This window comes from Pipra filicauda, unplaced genomic scaffold (assembly GCF_003945595.2).
Source record: "Pipra filicauda isolate LSUMZ 115617 unplaced genomic scaffold, ASM394559v2 scaffold2_size9829703_pilon, whole genome shotgun sequence".
NCBI classification, from domain to species: domain Eukaryota; kingdom Metazoa; phylum Chordata; class Aves; order Passeriformes; family Pipridae; genus Pipra; species Pipra filicauda.
Genome location: NW_024104421.1, coordinates 2677161 through 2690287, shown reverse-complemented (window position 1 = coordinate 2690287; position 13127 = coordinate 2677161). Strand labels below are relative to the sequence as shown.

At 44.3% G+C, this 13127-nt stretch overlaps 1 protein-coding gene across 10 annotated transcripts in view; it reads left to right on the top strand.

Annotated features, from left to right (window-relative positions):
* CACNA1C (calcium voltage-gated channel subunit alpha1 C) overlaps window positions 1-13127 on the top strand; it is a 431119-nt gene that overhangs the window by 387355 nt on the left and 30637 nt on the right. For all 10 annotated transcript variants that reach the window (XM_039383226.1, XM_039383225.1, XM_027726697.2 and 7 more), the window contains 2 exons: window positions 8310-8342; window positions 11303-11431. In XM_039383226.1, the coding sequence (XP_039239160.1) occupies window positions 8310-8342; window positions 11303-11431 (162 nt within the window). The remainder of the gene's footprint in view (window positions 1-8309; window positions 8343-11302; window positions 11432-13127) is intronic.

Sequence of the window (13127 nt, the reverse complement as noted above, 5' to 3'; positions counted from 1 at the left end):
TACTGAGGAGTGGGTATTTTGCTGCAGACCACAGGCCTGCTTCTGACCTTAACACCACCAGTATAATTCCCCATCAGCTATGGAGGAGTTGCAAAGATGCTACTGAAGTTTCCTTCTGGATCCGCGTACTCCTGACAACCACGTCACAGTAAACCCCCTCATACTGAGCCTCCAGAAAACCTCTTCACAGATGGAGCCCTGAAAATCCAAAGGTTTACAGGCTCCTTTCAGGTGAGGCTGCCCAGAGAAACTCCAGTAACATCAATACACAGAGAGCACCAAGTTTCACTCTGTTCTTTTTTTCCTTCTTCCTTATGCTTTTCCCATACCATGGAATCCTATTAGTTAAATCAGAAGCACTTAACAAATGGCTGTAGAGGTGCTGAAACGTTCAGTGCGCTGAAGACAAGCACAGCCATGGCAGAAGAAGGAGATGCCTCCGTGAGTTTGCTTAATTCCTCAAATCACCAGTGTCCAGGGAAGATGAAGCCAGTAGATGTTACTCATCCTCTCACTACTAATGGAGTATTGCAAGGTGTTGGAGGCAAAGAAAGCTCCTGCCTACCTATGGCTTAGGAGGTTCATCTTAGAGAAGAGCTCTGCTGCCATTATAATTTCCAAGGCAGGCTGTGGGATGTTACAAGAAATGGAAAAATCAATGCCTTACACAGTGCACAACATCACATCTTTAAAGTACTTAAGACTGGTATGAATGCTTTGAACAGTCTCTTTCTTTTTTTTTTTATTTCAACGTCAAAATCAGTGGCATGGTCTTAGTACACAGGATCCTTAGCAGGCCAAGTATGTCAGAGAACATCTCTCTGTTTGCAGCCTGGCAGAGCATCTGTGCTTTCACAACACTACTACAGATAAGAAGTCAAGATGATGTATTTTTTCAGTGTTTGGAATGGGAGAACCTGGATATGAAAACAACTGTTATTCGGAGTGAGTCAAAACCAGGAGGCTGTGCTCCTTTTGGAAAACCAGTCCCACAGATTTCCCTCTCAGACAATGAAAAAAAAAAAAAAAAGAGAAGAGAATAATGGTCAATATAATACAGAACATAAATCCTTCTAGAGAGGTGGAGGAAAAGAGGACTGCCACAGGAAAGGCAATGAGGCACACTGGACTGCTTAGGAACAGCAATGAGGACACTGTTGGCATGGATGGTAGTAAATCTGAGGAAGGCTGAGGAGATGTGGGAACTCTAAATTCTCACACTTGCTCTCTCTCTGTCTTGCTCTGTGGTCTGTTCTGTTCCCAAGGTTGTTCTCCTCAGTCTGCTCTGGGCTGGGACAGCCTGATCATCTCCACTGCCCTGTGAATCAAGAATTGGTCAAGTGAAAAGGCAAGTTTAATGGAAAAAAGTCCACTCTGTCACACATGGCTTCTGGCAGAGGTGTTCAAATCAGCAAAACCTCTCCTCAGCTGTTACTCAAACAGAAAATCCTCAAAGTCACTCTACTTGTAAAACAAAATGTCCTGCACGCAAGTAACCTTTCAACATTTATTTTCATTGCTCAATTTATCTTCAGTGCCTTCCCATCCAGATGTTCTAGGGCTTTTTTTGGCTACCCGTCCCACAAAACCAAATAATGAAACACAGGCAAGATGGACGTGCCTCTCTGAGTCAGGTCAGTACTTGTACCTGAAGATAAGCACTGCATCTCTCATAGTGTTTAGTATCTGCCTCTTTCTTAGGAGTCCCCCAGGCTTGATTACCATAAGACTTGATTACCCAGAGCTAATGAGAAGGATTATTAAAACATCCTGAAAATTAAGAATAATTTGCATAGATATACTTTACCAATTGTTCTGCTTTTCTGCAAGTCGTGGAAAAAAATAGAGCTTTCAGCTGTGTGAAAAAGCAGCTCTTTCATTACTTGTCCAGTAATTGTCAATCTAGGGCGATCTGCATAACCAAATTAAAGCAATTGACTTCCCTTGTATTTACCTTAAGCACTTGGAACCATAAGATTACTGTCTGACAATTTCATGGATATATATATATGAAATTAATTAATAAGCTATTCAAATTGATATGATTTGCATATTTGAAGCTAATTAGAAAAGCAAGCTCCAGAATTTCAAAATCTTAGAATACATAGGAAATGAAGAGAAAAAAAACTGATAGCTGCAGGACTCATTTGCTTAAAAAGTTAGTTTGACCTTATTAACTGTATTCCAAATAGGCTTTTGTTGCATATGGATATGCAAATATTTCCCCTGAGGTCTGAGATCATGTGGAATCAGTGAAGTATAAATGCATATATATTGCATTTGTATGAGTTGACACGTGATGTCTGTTGGCCCACATGAGTTAGTGGAGGCAGAAATGTAATGGCAAACTTCATTGCAGATGTCACATTTCTCTTAATTCCCCTTATTGCATCAAATAAAATTTTAATTCCCTGCTGCAAGAGATTTCAGCCTTCTCTGCAGAGCTGGGTATCAGATGTTACATTGCTCTGGGACAAAGCTCAGGGCTTTTGCCAGGGAAATCAACAAGGTGTTCACCATTTGCCCCAGTAAAGACAGCATCCTACAGCTCAAATCCCTATTTTCCTGTAAGATTGTACCCTTTTCTAATAGGCATTAAATGATCCAAAAAGCCTCTAGTGCTTCACTCAGATAAGAGCTTGATTTTTTTGTTTCCAAAAGCCCTTTGTAACATTTTTTTTTCTATTTTAAAATAGAATAAAAATTCAAAGTTGAAAAACTTTCAGTAAAAGATCATTTTCACAGAAATAACTGAGGAGAATCAAAACATATGCTTATGTAAAGTAAAAGCAGTTTAATCTGAGATTGATTTTTTTTCTCAGTTAGACATGATTTCTACTGGAAATTAAAACAAACTAAAATGTGTGAGGACAAAATGTGAGATTTTAATCTTATGTTTCTGAAATGCCTTCTTCAAAATTGACATTTTTACAGAACATTTCACTTTCAGCATCAGCATTCTTCTAACAGAAAATATTTTTGTAAGGAAAAAAAAAGAATTCTGGCTAGTTTTATTCAAAATATTCCCAGAAATTCTCAAATAGCTGCCCACTTAATAGAAGAATGCACAGTTTGATAAGCTTTTCTGGCTTTCCCCCCCCCCCCCCCCCCGCTAATTATTTGATTTCACTGTAAGGTTGTGGGAATTGAGAATTATGCCATCTGCAATCCAGTAGTATTCCCTGTCAGAGAAACAGCAGATACATTTCTGCCTGGTTTTATAATAACTTCACAGACTGTGGTGACTGGTGGGTTATCTCTGGGGTTCTTGTGATTAAAACCACAGACAGCAGCAGCAGCAGACAGATGGCTCTGGAAGGGGCTGTGGTAACTCCCCAGTGAAAGGGTAGGCTAATACCTGCCAGCAGCCAGGGTGATTTGAAACCCTAACTTTTTCCAGCTCTCCACAAAGACTTGTGTTACTCAGACTCCTGAGGTCACTTCAGATTTTTGACACTACAAACATAAGAGGAAATCTTGTGTCTTCTTTTGTCATGCCTCCATGGCACTGATAAATTATAAATCTCTTTTTCTGCCGTACTCTGGTAAATTCTTTTTCTTTTTGAAACTCAGGTCGTGGCAATCCCATCTTAGTGTGAACTCCATGTGAAAGAGAAAAGTCCAGAACAGTAGCGTTGTTGGCTTGCCATTGCCCTGTTTGTGCTTACACTTCCTCTCCAAATCTTATCTGTGTTTGTATGATGAGTTCATTTCCCCAGAATGTCCCTTTCCACCCTTCGTTTTGGGTCCAAGAAGGTCACAGATGCAGTATGGCTAAAGTAGGCAGGGCTCTTGGAGGAGACCTCTACATACAAAGAATTTGAGCTGGAGAAGACTGATATCCTACAACTGCAGGGGAACCACACAGCACTGCAGTCTGCTCAGGTGAACTCTACAGTGTGGATTCTCAGGGGCATCCTTCCTGCAATGAGTAGAAAAAGCAAGAAATGAACATCTGTCACCCTCCTTTCTCGTGGGACAAACCAATGGACAATCTTCAGGGGTAACTTTTCATTCTCCAGACATCAACAGCAACCATGGAAACGTCTTAGCAGACATCCATCATCAATCAGCTACTGTGAGTGGTCTCCTAAGAGCTGCATCGACCAGCCATAGTTTCCTCAGTGGAGAAATGCCATTATAGATTGTTTATCACAAAAGGCAGCATAAGCGTCTGACCATTTGTTTTGTTGAAAAATATGAATTTACTCTGTCACATCCTGGTGCCAGCATTTCAAACACAGATTTCCTCTCATCTCTTCTAACCTTGGGCTATCAGACAAAACTAGAAGGCTGCAGTCGTGTCACTGCATTCACTGAGACAACTCTGACTAGCAAAGCATTTAGCTGCAGAAATGTTCTCCAGATCGAGCCAGGCCAAAGTTTTCCGCAACATAAATGTCAGATTCTCTCTTGCAAAAAGAGATTCTTCCCTGAGAATGAAATTAAAGGATGTTTTACTCCTCAAACATTAGGGGGAAAAATCAGTTTGTACTTCGAGCAAAGAATGGATACTCCAAGGGAGCTGAACTCACCTTCAGTCTTCAGTGTGTTCTGTGGTATTAAAAAATTACTACCATCAGCAGTGTGGGAATGGGAATGCTGCCTGCCTGTCCTGTCGTCTTGGTGGCAATCAAGCTTCTACAGCTACCAAAACATACTTACCCAGCAGTCCAGGAGCCTCCTTGGATATATTGATTAAACATATGCTGCACAGACCTGATGAAATTCCCTTTCAGGCATTTCTAGGTGCTGCTTCTCTGCATAGCCATTATAGCTGTCAGCAAACCAGCCAAAACCCCCAGGGAACTCAAACCTCTCAACATGGTCCTCCATCTCCAGTGTTCCACAGGGATGAGGTGGGATTAATATATCTCTTCGCAAGAATTTTCTACTAGAGCTTTCATTTGAATCTGTTTGTTAACACATCTTATTGTTTTCTTCCAAATCTTTATCCAGAAGATATTCTAAGCCATGGATATTTCACAGGGCTTGGATGCTACCAGGACTATACAAAGTGTTCAGTCTTTTTGCTTCCATCTTTACAGCTCTGAAAAGCCACACCATGCCTTCTCAGAATTTCAGAATGGACTGCATAACAGCATAAATATCATACAATATTGACTGTTACATATCGCCCTTGAAAGACTGAGACTGGTTCTCCTGGAGTGAAAATTTTATCCTCTCCTGGCTTCCAAAGCACAACCTGTTAAAACACTACGTCCTTGACTTGATGACAGTATCAGACACCAAATTTGACATGTGAGACAGTATGGAGGTCCAACAGGACCTGGACGGGTTATGATCTCTGTAAATAGCCACCAGTAAACCTTACTTCCACCTACCCAGGCAGAGCATGATTAACAGGAACACAAGTTACTTTCTGCTGTGCTCTCTTGAGATTTTAAGTATCTCTCCATCAAATAAACCTGTCTTCTTTCCCAGACACTTCCTTCCCTGGGATCCTGACTTCATACTGGGCATAAGCTGTGCCTTTCTCTTGTGTGCCTGTAGGGGCTTTAAGGATGCTCACAGGTTTGCAGCAGCTCAAGCAATGTATCTGTTTAAAATTCCGTGTTCTAGTACACACTGAGCATAGTTAAAATGAGATGCATGCAGGCAACAGTATCCTGAGGAGCTTTTCAGACACGCTTCAGGGATCACTCAGTCTTTATCCTACTGAATCTTTACTTGGGCTTCTAGAACATGCTCTTCTCTTGACCTCTTCTGCTCCTTAGCACCTCTGTTACCTTTTTAAATATAATGACATCAAAAGAAATAAAAAAATATTACCCAAACAGTTTCAGTGCAGCCATCCTCTTGAGAGTCTTTACACTGACACATCCTGCCTCAGATATTTCTCTTCCCACTCTTGGGCTGCAGGTTCCCTTCTAATCGCTCTAAATACGGGCCTGGACTTGTTTGTGATTTATACTTCAAGTCCCTTTTCCGTATGATGGAAGTTGCACAGAACATCATCTCTAACTGATCTCACTGTTTCAGACCTTTCTCATTCAGTATGTGCATCCTACTTGTGTCCCAAATGACAAGAACAAGGGTAGAAGGCTGGAAGTTCCTTTGCATGTCTCTTCCTTAATTAAACACTACAAACAAGGATGCTTTCTCTTAAGTGGTGCAGCTTCTCCAAAAACTCTTTCAATGACATTAAACCGGCCAGGATTTGTTTTTCTACGTTATTCTGAGATTTGTAGAAATGAAATCCTGTCCACTTCACGTGGGCAAGAGACACTGGCTTTAATTCCAAGTACCTGTCACCATGCTTCCATCCCTGGGAACTGATGTGACTACTGCATTCTCGGGTGTCAATGGCCTGTCCTTGCCCTAAAATTGGCATACCCACATCACTTGCAAGGTTGAAGATTCTCAGAAAATCTGGCGGTAGCAGAAACCTTCCCCATGCTGCTTTTGAGCCTCTACCATAGGTAGTGATATAATTTGCTCCATATTTGACCCAACTTAAAACGCAGGCCAGTTAGCTCAGGGAATAAGAGAGGAGTAAGTCAGCTTCTGCTTCCCTTTCTCAGCAGTGCCAAAGATACTCAGAAACTTCGGGTTTACCACATGATGCCAACTCCTCCAAACTGAGCATCCTATATCAACCTCATAAAGTCATATGCTCTTATACATATTTTTTTACTCACATTGCTATCGTCTGCACTTTCTGATGCAATACTAACAAATATCAAAATGACAGTTAATGTATGATATTCCACAGTAACTCAAAAGGTTTTTTCAGCCTGTCAGTGACAGATCCACCAACACTGCCAGCCAGGAAGGATGGAGAATCCTGAAAGGTGCTGAAAGTTTTTAGGCTTCCTTCCTTTATTTTGAAAGGCCTTTGTACCTTCTAACAGGAATGTAGCAACTAGCAGATTAGGGTTCCTTCCGCTATTAGAAAAGATGATTTGCAAAACTAGGAAGAGGAAGGGGGATGGGACAGAGAAACTCTTTGCTGGAAAGATGTTTGCCTAGCAACACAAAATCAAAATCTATGCCTGACCTGTAAGAAATGTCTCTATGGGCACTGCTCCTTTATTTGGTATTCAAGCCAACTTTTCCTTGTATGTGATCTGAAAACACAAGAGCAAACATGTAAAAGAGGAAGATAAAAGCAATGAAAGCTGTCATTACCAAACCAATGAGTTAACCCAAAAGACTATTACATGATTAAGTGTACCTTGGGTTTTTAATTGTTCCTTTTTGCCTATATCACCAAATAGACTGTGCATCTAAACCACAATTGTTATCTAGGTAATACAGTGCCAATTGGTTCCTGCAGCATCCTTGAAGAGCAGGAGCATGCTGCAGGAGTCCTGCATGGCACTAGAGGGGAATTCTGTCACTGGCAGAAGAAGAAATACATCAGTTTCCGCTTGCTAATGTGTCATGGAAAGCGATGACAGACAGGTTTGGCATATGGGGCATATGGTAGAGGTTAGGCCTGAAGGATTATGTTACTATTGAACTGAAGGATTCCTGATAAAGATGGTTTTATTTAATTTCCAATTCTGCTTCTTACACCTAAGGATATTTGCAGCCTTTGGTGTATTTTAGAATTGCTCTCAGTACTGGAAATGGCCCCAGAGGTTAATCAAGGAATGTCAGGCAGAGTGTTTGCAGCAACTAGACTCTTCCAGGTATGACTGGGGCTCAGCTCAGCTCAGCCTGGCCTCCAAGAACACAGCTTTGCTGTGAGGTGAATGAAGGTACATCAAGCTAATTAGCTATACCAACTCGCTTTCCACAGCTGGTGGTGGGTGTTTCAGGGTTGCCAAGAGCCAGTTAGGCTCTCCCAACCCATTATCTCACCCAGAACTATGTGTAAGGGAATGAGGATATATAAATAGAAAGTGTTGCTTTAGCACTGGGATGTTACGGGTTTACGAATCAGACGGATGCACTAGAAGCTGGCTGGTCCCTGCGCAGACATGGCCTGGATCTGAGTTGGAGAGCTAAATCAGCCCCTGTATTGAACTTGATAGCAGTGATTAAACAAACATTTTAACAATGTCGGTACCTCCACTGCCTGGATGCCAGGATATCCAGCACTCAGGAGATCCTGGGTGTGATTCACATGTGGTGGTAGTGGATAGAGCTTACATCAAATTCATGGCCAGCGTTGATCCTGGGCATCCTAGGGAATAAGCCCAGCCTCTTGTGCATTTCTTTCAAATTCCCTTTTGCCCTCTTCTGCCATTTTGTTGCTCCTGTGTTAGCCAAGACCTAGTTTACTAGGGCTCTTGATTGGAGACTTATTACAGCTTATTTCTGTCTGCCTTTCTTTAAAGCCAGCTGAACATACCCAATGCTCTTCCTCTATGGTAAGACCGAAAATACAGACCACCCTCCCAGCTTCTGTGACACTCTTTCTAACACACTCCTTTTTTCTCTTCTCCGTGATCACAAGTTCTCTCTCCAAGCCCAGCCTAGTTATTTGTGCATGAAGCTGCCATGTCGTGTATTGCTGTGAGTCTGGTGTTCACATGAGCTGTGAATATATGCTGCACATGTGTATTTCTTGTGCATCCTGAGCTTTCCTTTGGTCAAGTTAACTGTCGTTCTGCCTTCTAATGAACCACCAAGAGAGAACTAGACCTGGTCAGATTTCTTGTTAGGCACAAACTGTGTCTCTATCCACGTGACACTGAATGAGTTTGCGATGTGACTTCATGTCCAGCCCTCTGGACAAGAAGAGATTGGGACTCTGAAGTTCCTCTTCAATGAGGTGATTCACTTTAACACTTGAGTTTGTACTTCACACAAAAAAGAGTAAGTCATGCACACCGAACTCCTCTACCTTGGTGTGCAAGGCAGTTCCCACACCACCCCAATCCAGTCTCTTGATTGCCACTTTGCAGAACCTCCCTCCACTGGCAAGGACGTGCCTTCAAAAAGATGGATGAAAGCCAGGAGAAAGCAAGCAAGGCTACTCAAGCACCAGCTAATCTGTAGCCATCTAGTCTTAAAATGACTGCAATCTTCTGAGGCATCACTGAGCTTTTGGCTAAGTGGTTTGATGCCAGTAAGTTGCAGATTTGCGTCAGGGAGGAATTTGTTCTGTTTTATCTGCTGCTTAGATTTTGCCTGCTCCAGAGTGCTAGGGACAGGAATAATTTTCTCGCTACAACAGCTGCCTCCTCTGAGCAAGGAAAGATGCAGGAATGCTAAAACCTCCATCCAGACCCATGTCCTAACTTGCTACCACCCAAAGGGCCAAAACAACAAGAGGAGGTAGAATAGGAAAACACTTTTTTTTTATCACAACCCCAGCAGTATTGCTGTCCACACAACTTTCAAATTTGGACTTCAGCTCTCTTTTAAGTAGTATTGGAGTTCGGCTTCTTAGAGAAGTGCAAGGGAAGCCGTAGGACTTCTGTAAGACTGGGAGAGGTGTGTGACCTTAGAGTTAGCCCTCAGGGACCATAGTGCTGAAGGTATGGAATGCCATGATTTTTAATTTCTTGGAGGCCGCATTCCCCTCCTTCACCTCAGAGCAACTCCCTCTGATTCACTGAAGCCCACAGTTTATTGTCCAAGTAATAAAATGAGAATTATGTGCGATGTAGGGAGCACTCAGGCTTTTCCTTGACATAGCCTGTTCCCCTAATCTTTTTCACCCACTTACTCCATGGGTAGTGAGCTTCAGCCTTTGCTACAGACTGGAGGAAGCTACCCAAACTATCCACTGGTGATAGATAGACCACAGACAGACAGACAAACTGCAGCTGGGGTGCAATCCTGAAATGCTGTACCTGGTGCTGAGCTCTCTGTGCAAGCAGGGTTCACACACCCAGCACACAGCTCCAGCCCCTGAGCGCTCTGTGGCTGCTCCGCAGGAGCTGGGATGTGGGCAGAGCCAAGTGCCATCCTGGGTAGAAACAGGAGCACACACAGCGCACAGGTACACATCTGCATCTGGACAATCCCAGAAACGTCCATCTGGTCTGTCCCTGTGCCTTGGGTTTTATCAGAAGCAGACAGGCAAGCAGCTGCTGTTTTCACTGCCCAGTGACAGGAAATCCAAAGGGTCTGTTCTCTCTTGGTTTACACAGTGGTGAATAGTTAACAGCAGGGGTGATCTGCACTGTTTCTTCTTCCTAAATGTTGCTCTTTTGGTAGCGTTTAGACTCAAACTGCGGTCTTTGCAGCCTGGGTGGGGACAGAGACGGGGGTTTCCGTGCACTTTGCTCCACAGCAGGTCAAGTGGCAGGGTGACAGTGTTATCTCCCCCTGTGACAGGAGGTCACATTCCCACAGTGCTGCTACCGGAAGCCACCATCTCCACAGGCTTCACACAGTATTTTAGAGGGTTAAGAAAGTGGGAGACGTAGCATTTGCTGTGCCCTTGAGCTAGATGGTGGGTCCTCTGCCAAGGCCAGGTGAGCCTGCTGCCACGGCAGCCCTCAGATGGATGTTGCCTTCACACATGTGAAGGCTGAGGGACGTCAGAGATGGTTGCAGCCCCAGGGGAAAACGCTTAGGGACAAAGCAGATGCTGTGAGAAAAAAAAACAGGCTAGAAGAAAGACTATTTTAAAATACTGCACGCTTGAACAGTAGCGGTGAAGCCAAAATAAAATGTTTTTAAAAAAGCAGAAGTCAGTGCACAGACTGTGGGAAATACAAAGGGGTCATGAGAAATGCAGAAGGCCCGAGCACAGAGCAGCGGGAGCGAGCGATCCCGGCCCAGCCCCCAGAAGCATGGCCAGGGCAGCGCAGGGACAGCCAGGCTGACAGGGGTGCCAGTGACTCCAGCAGCTGGGCAGGGGCCAGCACACACCGTGCCCCTGGGGGGTTTTGCACCCCAGACCTGCTACTGTTTCCCAGCAGAACAAGCAGCACGTGGCTGGTGCCCGATACCAGATTCACCAGAACTGCTGGCTGAGGCGCTCACTGGGGTAAAACGCCTGAGACAGGTCGAAAGAGAAAGTGTCCTTCTCCTCCAGTGCAATGTCAAAGGGGATTTGCATCTTTCCAATGTAAGGAGATGCAGTGGAGAGGTTTACGGCATAACATATCCCTAATCCCCAAAAGTCCAGGCAACCTGAAGGGAGAGTCTCATGGCCTTGAGAGCCTCTGTAGAGTAGCTTCACCACCATGGGAGACAGGGCCGGCTTGACCACTTCGGCCCGTCCCTGGGGTGCCGGGACACTGGAAGCCCAGGGAGCAGTACCAGGACAAGGAACAGTGCAGTGAACTCTCGACGTAGCGTCCTCTGTGGCCCAGGGCCCCCGTTCCTCTCGTGCTGTTGTAACTCCTGCCTCTGTGCCAATGGCTTCCAGAACGCAGAGGAAAACTCTCGCATCTCAATCACCTTCTTCCGACTCTTCCGCGTGATGCGTCTCGTGAAGCTCCTGAGCCGAGGGGAGGGCATCCGGACTCTGCTTTGGACCTTCATCAAATCCTTCCAGGTATTCCTCCGCTTATCTCTCAGTAAGACCTAACTCCTTTTTATTTCCCCTTGGTGGCCTCTCGTGGAGGGGTTTCACCCAAGTGCCTGAGCTAAAGGCAGAGCTGGGCACACCAGGGACACGTGGCACAAGTCAGAGTCAAGCAAATGTGACTCACAAGGAGTGGCTGCCTGTGTACAAGTTTCATCTTTAAAGCCTGAGTAGTTGCTTGAGACTTTCCTGAACAGCTTTGATAGTTCAGTTCAACTCAATTACTGCCTGTCTGTAACCCTTCAGTCTCCTTTTTTTTTTCCCTATTTGAGCTGTATTTTATGTGTTGCTTTAACTGAAGTGCACAGCTATGGGGAAGGCCTGGGTCTCAATTAAATTTCCTTTAAGCCTTATTTTGAGGATTTCCAGTAAGTATTAGAGGTGTGTGGCCTCCATACTTTCACCCAGGAAGAATTCACCTTTTTGGCCCCACGCAATGCCAACTTATTAAATTGCTGCTGCTTTTACCCCTAGAGACAGGTTGCATTTCAGTGGTAGATAAAGTACCAGAGTAGATAGAGGAAGGTGAAGACCAGACTGGATAAGAATCATCACCTCTGGGGGAAAAGAAACACCACAGTTATTTGCTAGAAAAAAACTAGCCACATATAGTAAGATGATAGAGATGAAGTATAGCATATTCTTGCATTTTAAAAGTACTTGACCAGCACAACCTGGAAGTTAGCTGGGGCATGTCCAAAAGAAGTGTCAGGGAATGACAGCACAGGAATACAAATGGTGGTCTATACACGAGAAAAGATGCAGAACACACCAGTGAACAAAAGCATGAAAGAGTAACTTGTGCAACACACAAGTCTTGAAACGGCAACTACACATCCTTCACACGGAGGCTTTAAATGATCGATAGCTTTTGTGTTGGCTCTAATGGAAAAGGAGCAGATCCACACTTTTAAAACCTAAACCTCACCAGTGGCAACACAAGCTGGGACCAAAGCCTGCAGTGCTGTGGATCATTGCAACTCCTGTCAGCAGAATTAGCGTGTGTGTACACTGGGGATCAGCCTGGACTTTTTCCAGTGCAGCTCTCCATGGTCTCGGTAGCCAGACCACCAGGCTTATGCAAAGGACTCTCATTTTGCACACTCCTTGACTGCCAAAGGATCTAATATTGCACAGCAGTTTTCTGACACATCTGTACCACAAGTGACTTTTTCCATTGCTTACATGGTTGCTAACTTCCAGGTTGTTATTTGAGCAGCTCCAGTGGGAACCGTTTTGTCTGGATGCATAGGAATGAAATTCCCTTGGCACAGCTCAGCTATCCTTGATGCAGGGGGCAGAGTCACACTTTCCGGTTCCCGCTTCTACTCCTCTTGCCCCTGCGGCCCTCCAGCCTCTTTAGCAGTAGCTCGATCTTACCCTGAGCTCAGCTTGCCATGGCTCTTGGCTGAAGAGGATGAGATGGATGGGAAAGGGAGTGCCTGGTACTTCCCTCCAGTGACCTTCAGACCTCTTTGATTTAAGAGTCACTTTTGGGCAGGGTTGTAGGGTGGTGGGAGAAAGTATGAGGGGAGGGATCTTCCACAGTAGGGGAGGAAAAAAAGAAAACAGAAAAGAAAAAAAAATCATTGCAAGCAAGTGCCTTTTCTCTTGAAAGCCTTTAGCCATTTATAACATGGTATTCTCTGCTCCAAGCTCCTCCTCT